This window comes from Salarias fasciatus, chromosome 15 (genome assembly GCF_902148845.1).
Source record: "Salarias fasciatus chromosome 15, fSalaFa1.1, whole genome shotgun sequence".
Taxonomy (NCBI): domain Eukaryota; kingdom Metazoa; phylum Chordata; class Actinopteri; order Blenniiformes; family Blenniidae; genus Salarias; species Salarias fasciatus.
The window spans coordinates 18,003,728-18,025,027 of record NC_043759.1 but is presented as its reverse complement, the minus strand read 5'-3'; the positions used below and the strand labels follow the sequence as shown (position 1 = coordinate 18,025,027).

At 46.6% G+C, this 21,300-nt stretch overlaps 3 protein-coding genes and 1 long non-coding RNA gene across 4 annotated transcripts; 2 read left to right on the top strand and 2 right to left on the bottom strand.

Moving 5' to 3' along the window:
- Positions 1-5,785: 5,785 nt before the first annotated feature.
- On the bottom strand, positions 5,786-8,905 carry paqr8 (progestin and adipoQ receptor family member VIII). The gene is made up of 2 exons (XM_030110227.1): positions 8,719-8,905; positions 5,786-7,005 (listed from the first exon to the last, which is right to left on the bottom strand). The coding sequence occupies exon 2, from the start codon at positions 6,986-6,988 to the stop codon at positions 5,912-5,914; it is 1,077 nt and encodes a 358-aa protein (XP_029966087.1). The 5' UTR covers positions 6,989-7,005; positions 8,719-8,905; the 3' UTR covers positions 5,786-5,911.
- An 842-nt stretch (positions 8,906-9,747) lies between these two features.
- mcm3 (minichromosome maintenance complex component 3) lies at positions 9,748-14,093 on the top strand. Its single transcript, XM_030110912.1, has 16 exons — positions 9,748-9,897; positions 10,064-10,176; positions 10,542-10,750; positions 10,844-10,974; positions 11,051-11,289; positions 11,372-11,480; positions 11,577-11,730; positions 11,813-11,944; positions 12,026-12,234; positions 12,325-12,499; positions 12,573-12,699; positions 12,774-12,924; positions 13,004-13,248; positions 13,324-13,397; positions 13,501-13,594; positions 13,674-14,093. Exons 1-16 carry the CDS (start codon positions 9,823-9,825, stop codon positions 13,870-13,872), a joined length of 2,436 nt encoding a protein of 811 aa, XP_029966772.1. The 5' UTR covers positions 9,748-9,822; the 3' UTR covers positions 13,873-14,093.
- Positions 14,094-17,705: 3,612 nt separating this feature from the next.
- Positions 17,706-19,702, top strand: il17a/f3 (interleukin 17a/f3). Its single transcript, XM_030110527.1, has 4 exons — positions 17,706-17,784; positions 17,918-18,123; positions 18,203-18,346; positions 19,326-19,702. Exons 1-4 carry the CDS (start codon positions 17,767-17,769, stop codon positions 19,444-19,446), a joined length of 489 nt encoding a protein of 162 aa, XP_029966387.1. The 5' UTR covers positions 17,706-17,766; the 3' UTR covers positions 19,447-19,702.
- Positions 19,703-20,909: 1,207 nt separating this feature from the next.
- Positions 20,910-21,243, bottom strand: LOC115401996 (uncharacterized). Its single transcript, XR_003933057.1, has 2 exons — positions 21,067-21,243; positions 20,910-21,033 (listed from the first exon to the last, which is right to left on the bottom strand). It is a non-coding gene; the product is annotated as an uncharacterized LOC115401996 (long non-coding RNA).
- Positions 21,244-21,300: the final 57 nt, after the last annotated feature.

Here is a 21,300-nt window from a genome sequence, read left to right as displayed (position 1 = left end):
TTTTCCAATACTCTTGCACCATTTCACACAGAACATGATTAGACTCTCACTGATGTTAATCTATTTTCATTTGTTAGTTGGGTCCACACAGTTTGATTGTAATGAGGCATCTACACCGTGGCAGGGGCCGACGTCCTCCGACTGATTGCTGATAATCAGCTGCTCATTGCGCCTAATTAGTGGCTAATGAACGACAGGAGACGCTACATGGTACATTTAGATTTGGAGGGGCCCGTTGCATCAACGAAGAGCCAGTAGGGGATGAAAAATGGAAGGATGGTTCATACCTTTGATCCGTTCACGTCATAGGCGTTGGTGGCCCTGTGGGAAAACAAGACGGCAAATCAGCAGGTTCAGATGATCTGTGAAAACTGTGCTGGAGCAAAAGGGATTTGATTTGACAGATTTAACTATTGATCGTGTAAGGGTTTGAGTGGTAAGTGACTGAAATCTGAAGCGCCCAAGGTTTGACCACAACTTGTCTCATTTTCAGTGTTTTTGACCTAACCCATAAAAACCAAACACGCCCCAAACAAAGTTCAGGTATTTGTCTTAGACAAAGCCATCAGCAATCTGTAGTTTCTGTTGATAATTCCTGTCTGTCTGTCGTCTCATTCCTCCGAGTTATACAACACCTGGAATGCTTGGGAAAAAAAAAAAAAAGATTGCAGAAAAAAGATAGTTGATTTGGCTTGAGGCACCTCAGGTATGTCGGGCGTGTAAACAAACACATTAAAACACCCTGTTTGGCATGTGTGCACGTTTAAAAATGTCACCGGGACCGTCAGACGAGTGGAGTTGGCCGAGCCCAGCCCAGCCCATGTGACTCCGTGGCCTCGTCCTCAGAGTGGAGCGTCTCGGCTTCCTCCCCTTCAGAGAGGCTACACCCTTCGCCTGAAACCGCCGATCGAGTCGGACGAGTCCCTGTTCTGCGCTTTTGGGAGCCCGAGACGGCAATTAGTCCTGCCGGTGTTGAAAAATGAATCATCTAACACACTCCACTCCTCGAACAGTGGGAAGATTCTTTCTGTCCGGGACGGTTAGTCTGTTACATAGAAGATGCTGTTACCAGTGTCTCTGGATATAGGAGTGTTTGACATTGAATTTTGAAAAGAAAACTCACTGATAGAATGAATATTTATCACCTAATGGACTTACTTCTTGCGTCCCATGCACAGGGCGATGCAGATGATGCCGAGAACGAATAAGCCGACCAGTGCTACGATGCCATAGCCTATGCCTCCACGACGGCCTCCGAGCAAATTCATCACTTCATCAACTGCTGCTACTGGAGCCATTTTACTGGTGGTCTGGAAAGAAGAATATTTACACAAGGCAAAGTGACATTCACAGCAAACAGAAGCCTCCCTCAATTACTGAAAGGGTGTGACGACCATCTTCTAACAACATTCCCACGCAATAGGTACACAATGTCTTTCTCCTCCACTCACACGTCGTCCGCTGCCCGGCTCAGCTGTTTTCCTGCTCGTCGCTCTGTCACCGACCTCGTCAGTCAACTAAACCTGCTGCGCGCAGCTCAGTTTTAAAGGTGAGGCAGGGTGGGGCTCTGCTCATCGGCATCCTGTCTGGTGCGGAGGAGGAGGAGGAGGCGGCGCCGACACCGGCCCACAGAAAACCCATTGTCTTGCTTATTCGGCCCAATTGAAACTGCCCCAGAGTGCCCCGACACCTGCCGACCCCGCGACCTACAGGAATGTCACGCATGCACAGTATGGCTGAGGGAACTGAAACCGGGGTCTCTGAAGATGATTTTCTCCCTTAGGAGAAAACAAAAACAGGAGAAACAGTACAAACTGTTCACTCTGTCGATTTTAAAAACACACTGATGGATGTGTGTAGCTTCGTGTGAGGACAAGATGCCTTTCACCCAAAACAAATGTAAAACTTGAGAAATTCTACTGCTTCTCCAAGATATTTATCATGAGCCGATCATTTGAAGACAGACTATTCATCCATCCACCACTGGATTTATTCTCACTGGGTGGATTGATGCAAACTCTGCTCACAGATCTGGCCCAGGTTCAAACAACACATACCGCTGTGAGGTGAGAGCATTAACCACTACACCACAGATATTCGAGGCATTTATATAGTCTGGCAACCAAACTTGACCTGCATCATGCCGTGAAGGCAAGAAATATCAAGAGAACATTAAAAGTTAACCAATTTATTTATTTAACCATCTGTTTTCAGACCTTAGGACACTAAAACTAACACAGATGTAGTTTAATGCAGAATAAGTGATCTGACTCCACAAAGAACCCAATATGAGAAACTCACTCAGACTTCTCAACCTTTGTTCTTGCTAATTAGTTGAGATCAGACATCTTTGTTTCATATTGTCAGAAAAAAAGGCTACAAATCCACAAATGACAGTGATTAACCGACTGCTGCGTGTTCCCTTTACATTTCCCCTGAGCTCCTGAGCGCTGATTGGCTCCGAGACTTTAACCCTGAAATTAATCTCACAACTGAAGCATTACAGTAAAAAAGGATCTTTGTCCTGAGAGCGTGGCTCAGACCTGGACCCAGTCCAGGACTGGTGTAATTGGATTACTGTGGCTGAGGGTTGCAGTTCCAGTTCTTGGCGGAGGAAGCACTCCTCGGTGCGGTCACCAGCTGAGAGGATACCGAGTGATCAGGCCGGAACGACTGGTTCAACATGTGGCCGACAGAGTCAAACATGCTGATGGATGTAAACTTTGTATATGTGGGAGTGAGAGGCGGCGACTACAACAGTGTAACATTACCGTTTACTGAAGGCACAAGTACATAAACTCATAGTTTTAGTTTAGTAATTCAGCACAGAATTATATTCACCAGTTACTGAACATCAGCAGTTCCCAAAATAATAATCTACTCTTTAATCTTTCCCTTTAAAGTTTCAGAAACTGCTGAATACTTAATATAAACTGTGGGTTTGAAGAGCTATTGTTGCAGACCACAACTTTTCCAGTGAGGATGCTCCCCGTGTCAGAAAGGTAAAGGAACACAAAGTGCTTCTGTTCAGCAAGACTCAATAGGAACTGATCCAAGCGCAGTTCATCCAAGGAACGTCGAAGAAGAATTCCACTTATGCACCCCAACACACACACGTCTCCCCGCCCCTGATGCTTCATGAATTCATCAGCTGCGACGCCCATTCCTTGTTTAACAGCCCCATTGTGTCATAATCTCCTCCCGGAGCTCGATCCATACGTCTCATTCCTCTCAGCGATTTTCATTTCTTCTCCCTGCTGAGATCTGTGTGAGACTAACTCTGGAGGGGCAAATAGAAGCCATCAAGAGCCAGTGGAGGGGATGGATTTCCAATATTTGCAACATAATCCCAAAAGCACAATTTGCTCACGCCACACGGGGATGAATCCAGGTAACAAACGCTGTCTTGTTTGTGGCAAATTGAGAAAATAACCCTCCACACGCCGCTAACACTGCAGAGAAAAGTAGGATCGGGGTGCATAAAGCTGTCGAAGAATTCATTATTACACCACTGAGACATAACGTTTTCAGTCACACCATGTAGAAAACTGTCAATTTGACAACCGGCTGGCTCAGCTTTGCCTGAAGAACACCGATTGTTGGGAAGCAGGGATACTCACATCTCCTAGATGTGCTGCCGAAGACAGAAGGTGTAGGCTGGAGCTTGGAAAAGAAAAACAACGAATGAAACCGATGCTAAACCAAAAAGGGGAAGAAAGAAAAACCCAATCAAAACAGATCAGGGCAGAAACTGAGCAGCATGAGAGAAACAGCAAAGAAGATGAACCAGCAGGCCTGGGGAGAGTAAAGAGTCACAGTGGACTGCAATCAAGGGTGATGAGGAGGTGGAGCCATGTGGGCGGAATCAGATCACACCTGAGGCCTGTCGGGTGTTGGGTGTGCTTATGTGACAACAGTACTCAGACCCACTGAAAATGTAACCGACTCCGTCTCTGTGTAAACGGGGAAAAGAGAACTTTTCTGAAATGCGGCTGCACATCTAGGACCACTTATCCAATAAAGTAGACATTTACCATCACCATTCTGGATCACAGGTTGAAACACATTTTATTTCTTGGGTCAAAATGCTGAAGACAGTATGGAGGAGCTTCAGTGTTTACAGTGGACCATTGCTTGAATTTATGAGTGGCCATATTACATAAAAACAGCTCCCACTAGTGGCCCTATTGGAAAACTACATAATTTGCACCTTTTCCGTGTGAATGAACATAGTTTGGAAACATTGCTATGTACACGTGAAACTTTTCTGATACGAAAAAACACCGTTTCCCTTCAGGCTGATGCTGATCAGACTGATCTCGTCTCATTTCTGCAGCCTGAACATGCACATGTTTATACGAGGCTGAATTATCACTGACCTCCAGGATAATTGATATTATGTCCAGAAAATCAAGCAATTTTCTTTTTTGGCCATTTTTTCCATGAAGAGAAATCATCCTGTCGACTGGATTAGACATTGTTTTGGCCCTAGGACCATTTGTTTGACCCCACTGCCTCTCCCCTGACTGACTGCAGCACCACAGCGCTGAATTGGATAAAGTAGTACAAAAGATGGAGGGATGTGAAGAATCTTTGGGCATTTAGGGTTTTTACGGTCTGGGAGGTAATGGATGATTTTGGTGGTGGCTGCTATGATACATCAAGTCTTGAAAGATAAATCTTTTACATTCATTTTTAGGACCACTGTTGTGCTTTGGACTGTATGGATATGGTGTTTTTAGGCTTTTTTCTAGAAAAACTACATGAATGTATAAGCACTGTTTTTGCAATGTGCCATTTTTTTCTATTATGGCTTAAAAAAAAGAAAAATCACAGATGACAATCACCCATAGCTCAGATATATGACTATGGAAAGATGCTAAACTGAAGCATCTACACACAAAAAAGAAAATAATTTAATTAGTACAGTTGGATTTGAAGTACTTTTCCAACTTTTTACATCAAAGAGAAAACTACTAACACACCAGCTTCAGCATTACGAGTTCTCTCCTTTGTATTTGTTTTGGCAGAGATTCTTTCCTCGCAGCCGGCTTAACAGGAACAACAATGAAGCCTCTATTTCACCTTTTCATGCAGAACAGCGGAGCTGCACAAGAGCACAACAGTCCCCAATCAGATTACGTAAAAGTGGCTGAAGTGGCGGATTCGAGCAAATCTCTGGGAATCATTATTTTAGTTAAAACATGAAAAAGAGGAGTTTTTTTTCAGTGACTCGAACAGATTCAAACGTGTGTTGTATAGGAGACTTGTGTTGATGGGTAGATCTGAATTTTGATTAAAGATGCCTGTTTTTTCTGGTAGAAGCAGGTCTTATTGCTCGTTGAGCAACACTTCATATGACAACCACATGCAACCCAGCCTCCAAATCGAGTTCTATTAAAAAAGAAAAGTCTGTTTTGGTTGAATCACACATTGTTCCAGAGTTTTTAGAGTGAAATTGAAAAAAAAAAAAAAAAAAAAAGTGTGGTCAAGTGTTCATGCAGAGCAGTGGTGTCAACACACACAGCTGACTATAGCAGGATTCCTCTAACTGATGCTCTTTTGTCTCCATGTTCAAATATCAAACTCATCTCTCTGTAATGTACAAATCCTGCCTGGCTGCCTCGTCTAATGCCACCAACAATTCAGTTCGGATTGTCCTTTTCATTCAGGTTCAGCCACGTAGTGAAAGAGTGACACACTGAATGTTTGAACCTTGAGGATGTCTTGAACTGAATGTGGTTTGTGGATTATTTCAGATAACAGTACAAGACTGGAAGTTATTCAAAATATTTTATTGCATAATTATTATTTTTAATACAAACAGAATTTAAAAACAACATTAGCCTCATTTTAATATTATAGTTATTGTGACTTTTCAATACACTGAATTTGTGGAGCGCTGCAGCTCTTATGAAGACTTGCCTTGCTCCTGTCTGCTCTGTAGCTTCTTACCGACGTGCCTCATGGTGAACGAAGCGGTCAGGATGCAGCATACGAAGAGTATCGGGAAGGAAACGCAGGCCCACCACAGCTGCCGCTCTCCAAACACCTCCAGCACGGCGTCCCTGCGCCTGGCGTAGTCCCTGAACAGCGCCTCCAGCTGGAACGCAGTGCACAGGGACAGGAACAGGTGGAAGATCTGGTGGCCCTGGCCCACGAAGTCGCAGCGGCCCGGGAAGAAGCGCTCGGGGATGGGGCAGGAGAAGAAGAGCGCCGCCAGCAGGAAGCACGCCACCTGCAGGGCGTGGAAGGGCAGCGAGGGCTCGTCCGCCCAGGAGGCGGTGAGCAGGCGGTGGGCGACGGGGCTGATGTCCAGCAGGTACGCCAGGCTGGTGGGGATCAGCTGGCAGATTTTGCGCCGCGGTGGGTAAGGCCGGCGGTACCTGGACTTGGCGAAACAGCAGCCGGCGCAGGACAGCCACCCGAAGAAGGCGGCGCCGGGTAGAAACAGCAGCCCCACGCTCTCCCTCCACGCCGCCTCCGACGTGTAGAAATAATGGCCGAGAGAGCAGCCGTACTGGTACTGAGCGACGCCAACGTAGTCCAGGAAGAAGAAGAAGTAGTGCGCACGTTCGGAGTGAGACTGCAGCAGGTGTGCCGTCACACTCAGGCAGAGGTAGGTGAAGGACGACAGCAAGAAGAGGCTCAGGGGCAGAGAGGCGGCGTCCAAGGTGTACCCCAGGGCGCCCACGTTGGCCCACCAGCGGAGCAGCAGGACGGGCGCCGCCAGCAGGTGGGTCCACACGTTGAGGGACTCGTTGTGCCGCTGGAAGAGGCTGAGGACGTAGCAGCGCCAGTCCTGCCTGACGGGCCGGTAGCCCGACAGGATGTAGGGCTCCCGGAAGAGGCTGGGGACCTGCGAGGCGGCGACAGTCCGGCCGGGCGCCGGCAGGGACGAGGGGACGAGGTCCGTGAGAGGAGGGAGGCGACTGAGGTGCTTCACGCTCAGGGTCACAGTGCTGAGTCGCTGCAGGACGTCGGCCATCTTGGTTTGATGAGACTCTGAAGGAAAGACAGAGAAATAAAGTTATCAAAGAGGCTGCTCCTTCAAACGTGAGGCCGAGTGGGGCAAGAGAAAGAGCACTGGTATTAGGAACAGATCCAAGTCATTCCATTAAAGCAGTAATCCACACTTTGTTCAAATACAATGGAAAATTTAGTTTAATCTACTGTATTGAGAGTTGTTCTTATGTTCTGCTTCCACTGCAGACAGTCACACACTAACGATTTACTAAACAACTATTTCAAGTCAACTGGTGTCTCTGCCTTTTACCCAGCCTATTCGGAGTTAACTGTCGGATGCTGTGTCTGGAGAGCAGTTTGGAAAAAACTTCATGTAAGTGAATGACAGGCAGCTGGCATTGAAATAATTTAAATGTCTACAATATTTACACTCAAAGTTCATCTCTTGCTTTAACTATACATTTAGTTTTGCAGGAAGTTAAAACTTTTTAGCTACATTAGCTTAAGTCTTGAATAATAATCTAAATCAAGTGCAAACTCAGTTCCAACTGTACTTATGAGTAAAACTACCTACTTAGCATTTTGTCTAATCCCCAGTTTGAGTCCAGTAGGGGAGCTCTCAGTGTCTACATGTCTACATGTTTTGTGTGTGAGTTTCCTCCCTTTTAATTACTGTCTCTAAATTGCCTGTATTCATGAATCAGAGTGTGTATCCAGGGTGTAACCTGCGGTTCGCCTATAGTCAGTTGGGATCGGCGTTGCCCTCCGAGGGAAAGTGGGGACAGGATGAAGGAGAATCAAAAGAAAGCGAAGTCTCAGTGTAACGTGAGCTGATGGGGATGAAAACCGGGAGAGAGAGTTAATAAAGCCTCAAGCAAAGCAGAAAGGATCAGGCTGTGGGAATTTCTACTGAACAGATTAACACACCGAGACTGGTTTTGCAAGCCCTGAAAACACTGCTGGTGTAGGTAACTGTGTGACGGTTCAAACTCAACCAGGAGGATGCAGATCCTGTAGTTTGGTGACGCATCCGTTGGCACACTGCGATCCACCACATGCAGATCTATGTTAAAGCCAACACACTCATTCTTCTCTGCATGCGTCACGCACGCCGGAAACACAAATATGTAGCCAAACCTGTGCCCATCGGCCTGGTCCAAGCACCCAGAGGAATGCACAGAGCATTGTTGCTGCAGAGTAAATGAGCACCTTTCAGGAGAAGACCAACAACCACGCATGATGTGAGAAAACACACCTATCGCCCACACAGCTTCAGGACCCCTGCTGAAGCCCCCAGGCTGCTGTGGAGTGACACCCTGACCTCTTTTACAGCACAAGCTTCTTAAAATAAACATAATATCTTTTGGCTTCATCTGTTTAGTGAACTTAATTCCAACACGTGTCATATGAAGTGAGATGGACCAGGTGCATGTGCGTGTGTGTGTGTTTTCAAGAGCAGGAGGAGGTTGAAGGGTGTGTCCTGCACGAGTCCCATGCTGGATTGTTTGTTGTGACAAAAGCAATATTTTTTACATCCACTCTCAACTATACATAAAGAGTTTTATCATTTTGTGGTGGGATAAAACGTCTATTTGGGATTTTCTTGCACAAAATAAAGTCAAATGTCACTTTCAACACATTGATTTTGACTTAAAAAACATGAATCGACAACATCCAGTGCAGAAATGCGTTTTGCACATCTTAAAAGTGACTGTCAGCGTTTGAGAGGAGGCAAGAGAATCATCAGCTCACCTGTTGTTGCTGCCTGAACACCTGTGGACCTCGGCGGGGGGGTGATCTTCACAAACGAAGATGAGAGTGTGTTTGTGTGTGGGTGTGTGTCACACCATCCTCCCTGCAGATGGAGCTGGCTGTCACATGCTGGGGATGAAGGTGATGTCCAGGAAGGTCAGCGGTGGAGGAAAAATCTCAGCTGAGCTGACACCAGAGCCTGGAGAAGTGGAAAATGTGGGCGGGGTTTTAAAAAATGAACAGAAACGCCCACAAAGCGCGCGATCAGCTTCTTAAAGGCCAAAGATCACATTATTCCTCAGTCTGTGACCCTAACTGGAAATATAACGCCCCTGTTCACACTGTTATTTTCAATAAAAGTTCTAAATTAGTTTTTTTTTTCTCAGAAAAATGTATTTTATAGTCCACATAATCATCCAGACACTTGATGATAATGATTGATCAGTTGTTTTTAATCATGTTGACATGATCCACAGACATGAAAATGACACATCATTTTAATGGCGATGATAAATTAAGAACAAATGTTGGCAACTGTTGCACTTTTAATTCTGCACACACATCCCCACCTGCCGTCTGAAACTGTAAACAACATCCCCTCTACGTCTGCATCGCAAATGTATCCATGTCGTGGTATCAACAGGAAATATGTGTAAAAAGACTGACAGAAATGCAATAAATGAAAAAAATTATGTTTTTTGAGGTGCTGAAAAAACAGCTTTGTTATTTGGAATATTTTAACCATCATCTACCGAGTTGTCGTTATTTAAATCCGCTTTTTGTCTCCATCTGCTGGAAAAAAAAGTCCATAAACATAAAGCTTCCCTCGCCCCGCCTCTTCCTGCTATTTTCGCGGGAATTCTTCAGGTGGGCGTGCCTCAATTACGTCACACTAATCCTTATTGGTCAGCTCGGAATTTACCCGGGCAATATGCAAATGACGCCGGCTTGTCTAAACCAATCGGGTCGGACGCTGCGCTCGAGGGACACGCAGTGGCGCGAAATCCCATCAGTCCTGCGGCTCGACGGCGGTGAAGCGGACTGCGGAGGAAACGCGGCGATACTTTAGAAAGTGTTTTATCAGAAAATAAAGAGACAGACATCATGGCGACTGACGTGGTGGACGACCAGGAGATGCGCGAGGCTCAGAGGGACTACCTGGACTTTCTGGACGACGACGTAAGTTATATTTTTCTGCCTTTAAAGACTAATGGAAGAAGAGAAGCCATGAGGCTGTAACAAAAGAAGCTAACGCTTGATGTGTTTCAGTGACAGAACGTAGTTTAGGCAGAAATGCCCACAGTCTGGTGAAATGTTGTTTTCCTTGTTTTTGTGGCTTCTGCAGCAAGATCAGGGCATCTACCAGAGCAAAGTGCGGGACATGATCAGTGAGAATAAAGCCCGGCTCATCGTCAACATCAACGACCTGAGGAGGCGCAACGACGTCCGGGCTGCAAAGTAAGAGGAGAGCCCGATGTGTGTGTGTGTGTATGTGTGTACCGGGAGGTCACGGTGTCAGAATATAACGCGCAGTTTCAGAGAATTTAATCAAGTAAATGAAAATGTGGGGGTCGGACAGGAGCAATCTGGGGGTCTTTGTCTAAGGCTCATTAGGTAAAGAAAAATAGCAGGATAATCTTAAAATTCTTTAATCAAAACACACATTTCCATTATTTTGCTTGGTACAACAATAAAACAAACAAATAGTTAATGTCCTGATTCTCCTTTAACAGTGTGCTGCCCCCTAATGGTTGATGCTCCACTAAAATATATACACTTGCTCTCCAGTGATCCTATTGAAAGACTTTCCTGTTTGCTCCCAGGCTGATGAACAATGCCTTCGAGGAGCTGCTGGCCTTCCAGCGTGCCCTGAAGGAGCTGGTCGCCTCGGTGGACGCCACGTACGCCAAGCAGTACGAGGAGTTCTTCGTCGGGCTGGAGGGGAGCTTCGGATCCAAGCACGTGTCCCCCCGGACCCTCACCTCCAGACTGCTGGGCAGCATGGTGTGTGTGGAGGGCATCATCACTAAATGTGAGGGAGCATCTCCGCGACCGCATCTCCCGGTTCCATGAAGACGCTTCCTGTCCGCGCTGATTCATTTCCCCTGCTGTGTTTCTTCTGCAGGCTCTCTGGTTCGGCCCAAAGTGGTGCGCAGCGTTCACTACTGTCCCGCCACCAAGAAGACCATGGAGAGGAAATACACGGACATGACCTCGCTGGACGCCTTCCCCTCCACCGCCCTCTACCCCACCAAGGTACCCGGGTCTGTCAGATGTGTAACCATCAGCTTTAGAAGTTTTAAGTATTTACTTACACTGCCCCCCCCCTCAGGACGAGGAGAACAACCCTCTGGAGACGGAGTTCGGTCTGTCCACCTACAAGGACCACCAGACCATCACGGTGCAGGAGATGCCGGAGAAAGCCCCCGCCGGGCAGCTGCCCCGCTCCGTCGACATCATCCTGGACAACGACCTGGTGGACGTGGTCAAACCGGGGGACCGGGTGCAGGTGGTGGGGACGTACCGCTGCCTCCCCGGGAAGAAGGGGGGCTTCACCTCGGGGACGTTCAGGTGAGGCGGAGCTCCCTCAGCCGAGTTTAACCGTGTTATGAGACGACCTTTGTTCTTCCTCATGATGTTTAAACTCCTTCAGGACCATCATGATCGCCTGCAACGTCAAGCAGATGAGCAAAGAGGTTTCGCCGCACTTCTCCGCCGGAGACGTGGCCAAGATCAGGAACTTCAGCCAGAGCCGCTCCATTGTAAGATCTGACGTTTCAGGCGCATTCTGTCTCTGCTTGTCTCTTACTTTCTGAAACAAAACTCAGATTTGAACTGGTTTTTTTTTTCCCGTGCAGGACGTGTTCGATCAGCTGGCTCGCTCTCTGGCTCCCAGCATCCACGGACACGAGTACATCAAGAAGGCCATCCTGTGCATGCTGCTGGGCGGCGTGGAGAAGGTTCTGGAGAACGGCTCCCGGATCCGAGGCGACATCAACGTTCTGCTGATCGGTACGGCGGCGGCGGCGGCCCGGGCGGGTGGTCCTTTCTCCGTCCGGCTCCGAGGCGTAACAGTCGTGTCGTTCCTCCCCAGGCGATCCCTCGGTGGCCAAGTCTCAGCTGCTGCGTTACGTGCTGCACACGGCGCCCAGAGCCATCCCCACCACGGGCCGCGGCTCGTCCGGGGTCGGCCTGACCGCGGCCGTCACCACCGACCAGGAGACGGGTGCGTCGACTCGCCGCCGCCGCTGCTGCCTAACGCTCAGAGTGGTTCAGATCTTAAAGTTTTCCTTCCCTCCTCTCACAGGTGAGCGCCGCCTGGAGGCGGGCGCCATGGTGCTGGCCGACCGCGGCGTGGTGTGCATCGACGAGTTCGACAAGATGTCCGACATGGACCGCACGGCCATCCACGAGGTGATGGAGCAGGGCCGCGTCACCATCGCCAAGGCCGGCATCCACGCCCGCCTCAACGCCCGCTGCTCCGTGCTCGCCGCCGCCAACCCGGTGTACGGCAGGGTGAGCGGAGGACCCGGCTTCAGGTTCGATCTGAGGGGGATCTGACGCAGCGTTGACCTTCCTCCTCCTCCTCTTCCTCCTCCTCCGCAGTACGACCAGTACAAGACCCCCATGGAGAACATCGGCCTGCAGGACTCGCTGCTGTCCCGCTTCGACCTGCTCTTCATCATGCTGGACCAGATGGACCCGGAGCAGGACCGGGAGATCTCCGACCACGTGCTCAGGATGCACCGCTACCGCGACCCGCACGAGCAGGAGGGAGCAGGTGCTGCGCCGCGCCGCGCCGCCGGCCGAGGCGCCCGGAGGAGGAGTCTCACGCCGTGTGCGTCTGTTTTCAGCGATGGCGCTGGGCGGGACCGTCGACGTTCTGGCCACCGAGGACCCCGACGCCGCGGTGGAGGAGCACGAGGAGCTGCAGGTCTACGAGAAACACAACAACCTGCTGCACGGCTCCAAGAGGAAGAGGTAGGCGGGCCTTATCACTGCAGGCGTTCCTCCCGCCGGGTTCGATTCCCTGACGCGGCGTCGCTGCTCCTCAGGGATAAGGTCGTGAGCAAGGAGTTCATGAGGAAGTACATCCACATCGCCAAGTCCGTCTCGCCCGTGCTCACCCAGGAGGCGGCCAATCACATCGCGGAGGAGTACTCCAGGCTGCGCAGCCAGGAGCAGCTGGGAGCGGACATCGCCAGGGTGAGCGCGCACGCCCACGCGCACGTGCGTCTACATACGAGTGTTATCTTGCAGTGAAGTTGAATCCTCTCCTCCTCAGACGTCTCCGGTGACGGCCCGGACCCTGGAGACGCTCATCCGTCTCGCCACCGCGCACGCCAAGGCGCGCATGAGCAAGGCGGTGGAGCTGGAGGACTCGGAGGTTGCCGTGGAGCTCGTCCAGTTCGCCTACTTCAAGAAGGTCCTGGAGAAGGTGAAGAAGCGATCCCGGCAGGAGCGCGACGAGGGATCAGAGGACGAGGAGCCGGAGGAGACGCAGCCCTCGCAGAAGACCCAGAGGAAGAGGTGGCGTCTCCGTCTGGGGGTTTTGGACGCTGGTTTTAGTGGGACGGGCTGTCAGTGACTGTTTGTGTCCTGCAGGGGGCGCCGTGGTTCTCAGAGCAGTGAGCCGTACAGCCCGTACGACTTCAGCGAGGATCAGGAGGTTCCTGAGAGTGAGTGTCTGACGCGTTTAAACTGGATTTAGAGCCAAATTTGAAAGAAACTGTTAAAGAATCAACGTGTTTCTGTCACTTTAAACGTTTTTCTCTTCTCCAGTTCAATCCGGAACGCCGAAACCGTCACAGCCGCCGCAGGAGGAGCCGATGGACGCCACGCTGCAGGCCGAAGCAGCCCAGCTGTCCGCAGAGAGGTGAGGCTCAGACTTCAGCGTGATGCCGTCCCCATCGCTCCCCGGACTCTAACCCCTCCTCCTCCTCCTCCTCCTCCAGGCTGAAGGAGTTCAAGTCCTCGCTGTTCGCCGTCTTCCAGTCCGCCCACGCTCAGTCGGTGAAGATGGCGGCCCTCGTGGAGGACGTCAACAGGGAGCGGCGGGAGCGCTTCTCGGAGGCCGAGGTCCGGGCCGCCCTGGCCCGCATGCAGGACGACAACCAGGTGATGGTGGCCGACGACATCGTCTTCCTCATCTGACGGCGCCGGCAGCGCCCGCCTTCCCGTCTCTCTCTGTTCCTCGGTGGTTTTTGCTTCATCGTCTCTACAAACAAGAAGAGTCGACGTGCACTCGGTGTCTGCTGGGTTGTTTTCTATATAAAGAATAGCAGAAAATCTACCTTCGTGTCAACATTTGTAAATAGTTGTGACCTTGTTGTGAGTTAAATTTAACTGTATTCAAAATAAAGTGTCCTGCTTGACTATAAACTTGTTGTTCAGGCTGTTTTTTTATTCACCTGATGACTGATTGTTCCTCCAAAGGTCAGGACTTACTGTCAAAATGTTATTTTGTGAGCAGATGCTCTTATTTTGTGGGTGGAGTTTGAGCCCAAACATTGTCTTCCAATAAAACGTTCAGGGATTTAACGGGACATCGACACGCCGCCACAGTCGGAGCCTGTTTTATTTTAATAGTTGTTTTTAAAGCATGTCGGGGTTCAGCCTCCAGCTCCATGGCTGAGCTGTTCAGTCATCTGACAGTCTGACGTCCAGTGACTGCCAGTGAACCGAGTCCATATTACTTTTTTAAAGGAATAATAAACAGCCTATAACGTAATAATACATGAATAGAGCTGATTTTTTTGGGAAAGAAGAAGCCTTTTTTTGTAGATTCCGTGCGTATTGCATATCAAAAATAGATTTGATTGCTCCAGTTTCTTCCCACAGTCCACAAACATGCATGCGAGCCTGAATGACTGACTGATGACCCCAAATGTGAGTGTGTGTTCGTCTGCATCAGGAAATAGTTTAATTGACTCTAGTTGATGTCAGAGAAGCTAAATCCCAACTGATCATTTAATATTAAAAAACTTTTAAACTTTTAAAATTAAAAAAGCACTCGGGTTTTATTTGCACAATTTTCATGAATCAAATTCAATCATACTTTTCTTTGATCTTTAAACTTAAGAGATTTTATCTGGGAACATCATTCTTAACCATTTTCTCACATACATTGCACATGTTGAAATCACTAACAACATATAGGATGATATTCTGCAACCTGGTGCTGCCGATCTTTCATATAAAATAGATGGACATGTTTACTTTATTTAAGTTACTCCACTTATCAGAGAAGAGTGGGGACGACTCTTTACTCGATAGTTCCTGCTCAGTTTGCGTTACAGCCATAATTTTGATCATCTTTGATCATCCAGTCCCGGATCGCAGGGTTTTCAGTTAAACACTGAGCGAAGGTAAACGGTCAAAGAGGCCACAGCATTGTGCAGACTCAGTTTAATAACCTTTCATTCCAAGAATTTGCACAATTCTAAAGTTTCCCCTCGATTTAAGTGTATTTTATCCTATCTACAGTGAGGAGCCTTCACTGCCCCGTCCCTGTGCTGTGAGAGGGCGAGTGGTCGGCAGAGCAGGGGATCTTCTCTGCCGTTTCCTAGAAACAGCTGCTTTCTCATGCGAGCTCTTCCTGAAGCCTCAGTGAAGGGGGTGGGACAGATCCCGTCATTCGATTACTCTGAATTTCTCACTTTTTCCGGTCTTTCCATGTCGTAGTCGATCGTATCGAGTTTATCATCTGAAGCCACATTCGGGCATCAAACATTATCGGTTTTCGGTTTCGGTTGCGTATCGTGTCCCAAACTGAAGACGAAACCGAGAAGCTGCCGGTTCCCGCGCCGACCTCAGACCTCACCTCCCCCGGCTGAGTCATTTCCCCCCGCCGGCTGCAGTCTGCACCCTGTACAGTTCAGCTTCACTCACCACGGACGCTCCGTCAGCTGTCAACCTGTTACTGTTAACCATTACCTGGGATGCGGCGCTCACTCTCTCCGGAGAGCTGATGGGGGTCAAGGGTCACGCTCAGGGACCCACAGTCGTGAACGCTCATTTAAATCCTCCGTATTTTCATCTGATGCGATTCTGCAATTCAGCACCTTTTTTGCAAAATGTTTTGTATATGAAGCCCAATATTCTCTCATCCATAAAGGAACTGTCTCTTACATTTCTGTCAGATCTGCTTCACACTTTCTCAGCGGAGCTGAGAAACCTCTCCTCCACCAGCGTCGTGCTCCAGATTTCAGATAAAAAACATGAAGGCAGGAGATTTTATCACTGGCTGAAGATGTGTCGATTAATTACCAGAACCCCTGTCAGCGTTTCCTCGACCTACATTGCGTCTGGGCTGTGTAGGTGCAGCTACTTGTGTTTGACCCAGATTATACCATCGGTCAGGATGAGGCAGATCTAAATTTATTTCAGCCTATTTTGATAACTGAGTTTTAAACGTTTTGCAGCTTTACTTTAGTCGATGGACAGAAAGTATTGAATCAACTTCTTTCAAATTGCAGTTCTGTCATGTACTCAAGGATAAAACTAAAGATTGGCCTGTAATTATTCAATGCTTCAAGATTCACTATTATATTTTTGTTTCAATTTTTTTTAATTAAACCATTCCAAGTTAATAACGTCTCTTAAGAGATAAAAACACTTTTTTTGTTTGTTCCAGCAGTAAATTATTTCCGTGTGGTGATCAGAATGAAGCAACAGTCTCAGGAAAGAATTTTGACCTTTTCGGAGAACAATAAGTTGTTGGAAAAAAAAAAGTAATTTTGGTCAATTTAACTTTGACCACATGGAAATAAAATTCATTTGTATTTTGTTGAATCTGTCTCAAAATGAATGGATAATTAAATAAAAACCTCACTGAAGTTATCTTGGAATAAACTTCAAATTCAATATTTCTAAATACTGTAATGGGCAAAATAACGACTGAAGCCGCAAGGCATCATCAGAAAAATAATACATACAAGACACAACAAAAAGACAAGAACACTGACATAGTTGTGAATTGATGAATTATTCAGTTTTTCTTCTCAAAAAGGTGAAACAGAGATGTAGAGATTCAGGTGACTTAATAAATAAAAACTATTACAGTTACAGCTCAAACTTTTTAAGCTTCTTTTGCACATTTTCACATTTATGCTTTGTTCTTTTTTGCTGAAAAAATGCTTTTTTTTTTGGAAATGCAGCATTATTTTAACAGAAACATGAAAAAAAACCCGAGACAAAGGAAAGCATTCACTCATCTCTGCAGCCCGATGAACGTGTGAAGACATGAAAGAGTTTTATTTCGTTTTCTGACAGGTCGAAATGAGGCCAAAAGCAAACGGAACGGCAGCTTTTGAATTTTAAATCTAAAACAGGAATTTTCTCTGTTGATGTTGGTGTTTTGTTGTTTTTTTTTTATGTTCTGTGGTAAAACAATTCATTACACAAGAAGACGCCTGCAGAACAACAGAGAGAAACACAGACTTGGACAAAAGCACAGTCAACATCATCGTAATCAGATACAGTCAGAGAGGAAATGCTACAAATACACACACACACACACACACACACACACACACACACACACACACACACACACACAGTCAGAGAGCAGATATAAGCAGAGGAAGAGGAGCCTCACAGTTGAATCTGGACTCATCATCCGAGGCGTCGCCGTCATGCTGCTGGTGAGTCTTCGACCTTTTCTAAGGTTTTCATTTACCAAGCCGCGCTCAGGAGGGCTATCTGAAGACATCTACTTTTAAGTGTGTAACTTCTTTTTCTAGAATTTTCAAATTATGGCATATGTTGAAACATTTTGGAATTACTAAAACTTCACTTTATTTAAAGTCTCAGATGGTTTCTATATAAGATTATCTACATGTCATCCAGCGCTACCTTCCTACTATACAATGCTTTATTTGCATAAAGGTATATCGAATACAAAAAAGTTCAGAAAACTTCTGCACCACAGTTCTTTTCTTAAGTTTTCATAGTTTTGTATCGCAGGTGGGAGAGAAATGAATCAACTGAGAAGATGTTTGAACGGAGCAGGGAGGCCGAACTGAGCTGCACTGACCTCACCTCAATATGATTCTGGATGGATGTGTCAGTCACACATTCACTGACTGAATAAAATACACAAAATAAGCAGGAAGCTTTAACTAAATCTGCTTGAAGCTGTGTTCGTGTGACCGGTGACTGGAGTGTGTGTGTGTGTGTGTGTGTGTGTGTCCCTCAGGTGCTGAGAGCTCCCCTCCTGCTGGCGCTGGCCTCGCTGCTGCACGCCTCCAGGACGGGCCGGCTCGCCTCCGAGAAGCCGCCGAGGTCGCCGAGAGCGAGGCAGAGGATGGTGAACCTGTGTCTGAACTCCTCAGCTGTCATGAAATTCCCCAGCCCGTCCTCCTCCATCGCCGCCAACATGTCCCTGACACCCTGGACCTACAGGTGGGGGGCGGCCCCGGGGGCATGTTTTTAATGCTGGTCATGAGTTTGAACACGACTAAACGTGCGGTTTCCTCTGTAGAGACTCCTTTGTGGAGTCTCGGATCCCCAGACGGATCTCACAGGCCCAGTGTCTGACCTCGGGCTGCCTGGACCCCCGGGGCGGAGGGGAGACCGCCAGCCTGCAGGCCCGACCCATCAAATACCAAGTCCTGGTTCTGCACATGTGAGTCCCTGCTGTTTTATCTTAATACTCAAGATGTGTGAGGAAGATCAGAGCTGAACACCATATAAGGCACTATAAGTAAAAGATAAAAGACATTTAAACTTCTTTCAAGCTCTCAATTTTTACCTACTATCATGTTTTGTTGTTCTGTAAATAAAATGTGAAATAGAAAATTATCAAGGTGTTTGATGTACACATTTTCAATTTTGGTTGTTGTGGTGGTCATTTATTGGAATCTGTAGTGTATTTCATAAATGAAAAATGTGTTTATCTTTAATTTTTTGCACAAAAAACAAAATTGAGCAAAATAACATTTGTTAATTCACAGTGAATGAATGAACAAAGTAGAAAAAAAACAACTTTTACACTCAAAACAACCACATAAACACATGATTTCAGCCAAACAGACAGGAAAGAAATCTCTCTATTATGCCTTTTTACATTCCTGAAAAGCATATTCATTCAGATTTTGTCAGATGTGTGAAAACAAACCACGCTGGGAGCACATGAATGCAATCTCAGCTGCTTACTGAAATACTTTGGATGAAAGAATGTGGCGGCTTTGACTGCAGGTGTTAAAACACTGCCTGGCGTCTTTTCAGCAGAAAGCATTAACTCCTAATTTGGAATACTGCGGTCGCGCTTTTCATTGTTTGCAGAAGTGTTTTTAATCTCGGACTTACGGGAAGGAATGTCTGATCATTTTTATTGAGAAATCAAAGCTGGAAGATTGTTGTTGCAATCTGGAGTCTTTTATCATCAGCGTGCGGTTTCAGAGTCCAGGGGCGGCTGTAGACATTCTGGAGGCCTCATATGAGGGACCGTCTTCCTCTGCTGTTTGAGGATCCATCAGAAGGAAGGAAGCTATAATTGTTCCAGACAGTGGTTGAGTGAAGTTTAAAATAAAAAGTAAAACTAACCTTAAAATAGCTTATCGCCTCTTATTTTTGCTTCTGCCCTCCCACTTCTCTCACCGCAGAGTACCACGACAAAACCTCCCGACCAGGCGGAGACGGAGGCAGCACCAGTTCCAGCTGGGGATGGAGGAGATCACAGTGGGCTGCACCTGCGTGAGGCCCAGCGTCTTACTGCAGCCCTAACACAGACACATACTGCTTTGTAATTGCACTTTGTCATATCAAAATGCAATAAAAAAAAAAGTGATATCTTAGCTGAGAGGTGTTGGAAGTACTATTTACATAAAACTCCCTATAAACAAGTTGTGTTACTGTGTTTTTAATTTAAGGACAGCAGGTTTTGTCAGTGTTTGGATAGTTGTGGGTCTGAATTTCCTCCACCATCCCACTCGCGTTTGTTCTTTTGCTCTAATAGGTTTGGATTTAATTCGCTATTTTATAGACCAAATGTACTTTTTTGTCAGGTGAGTTTATGTTCAGGATCTGGAATGTAAAATCATCATCATCATCATCATCATCATCACAAGGTGGCAGCACTGCGCCAGCAGTATTTTCACTTTTGTTTTGAATTGTGTGAGGGATATAAGGCATCTCTTGGATCAATTAATTAAAAAAAAAATAACTGCAATCAACTTCAAGTGTGTTCAGTGTTTCTGTCTCCCTCTTGTGGTGATTGATGCACATTACAGTTTTAACCTGAGTTCTGTGTGTAAGTTTTTCTTACAACAGGAAAAAACAATAATATGAAAATGTACTGAGTCTGGTGATATTGGAAACATTTCTGTCAGTGTTTTGCTCATATTAATGTGTATTTTATTTAATCTAGCTGACAGAAAATATGATACAAACCATGAAGTGCTTAATACTCGTATATGACATTTAATGCCTCCATATGAGTGTGAACGGGTCAGTTCCATTAACAGTGCAAAGCGCTCAAGGGATGTAAAAACACACTGAAATCCATTTACCATGAATTCGAAAATACAACTTTCTGATGGGCTGATTTAATGTGTATCAATATAGTGTTTTTATGGCAGTATTTAAAGAATAAAAATGCACAATAAACTATTTTTTTCAACAATTTCCTAGCCCTTGTGGCAACTGAACTCACAGGTTTCTTTCACACTCTGAACTCTTTCTGCTGCACATTTCACCAGTTTTACTTAAAATTGTGGCTTTGTTGATTTTTCTCCTGTTAAGAGATGTTTTTCACGCTGTTCCAGTCGTACCGGAGGTTTTTCTGTGGTGCGGTAGCAGCATTCTGTTGTCATACAGTGACTCCTAGTGGTCACAGATGATATGTATCAATATATCTTGATACATAGTTACTGGACAATCAACTAAAAGAAGTGTAATGAAGGTCCTGTTTACACTCCAGTTCAAGTGTTTTCATTTAAAAAAAGATTTGCATTTACACAGCAATATTTAGAAAAATTATGTTCTTTTTCACATACATGGCAAAACATTGAAAACCATGTAGTTTTCATGTTGGGCCAGTAGTGGGCACTGGTTCTTATTTTTGCTGTTTCTTATTTTTCATGTGAAAACATTGTCATGTAAATGGGGCCTTATAGTCCAGAAACTATAAAGTACTGATTTAAAAATGTGCTGAGTCATCAAGAAAAGACAAACAGGAAGTGGAAATCCAGTCAAGCTGTTTTTTGTTTTTTTTTTACTGACCATGCCAAATAGAGAGAACCAATCCAGCCTTGAAGATATACAGCAACACACAGTTACAGCAAGTACAAACCCCCGGATCACGACTCCCCCCTCCCACCCCCACACCCCCACACCCCCACCCACCCAGCTACAGTGCAAACAGTTCACACATTTCAATCAAGTCAGTATGACTCAACAACTGAGCTTCTCTTTTCACTCTTGTTGGGTAAATCACAAACTAACGATCAGAGCACAGCGACACATGCCAAAGCAAAGAAACTGCTGGTTAGCCACAACCCCCCCCCCAAAAGCCCCCCCTGGAGTCGCTCTCTACACCCCAGTATCCTGCTGTCACTCGTCTCCTGGTGGTGGTGGCGG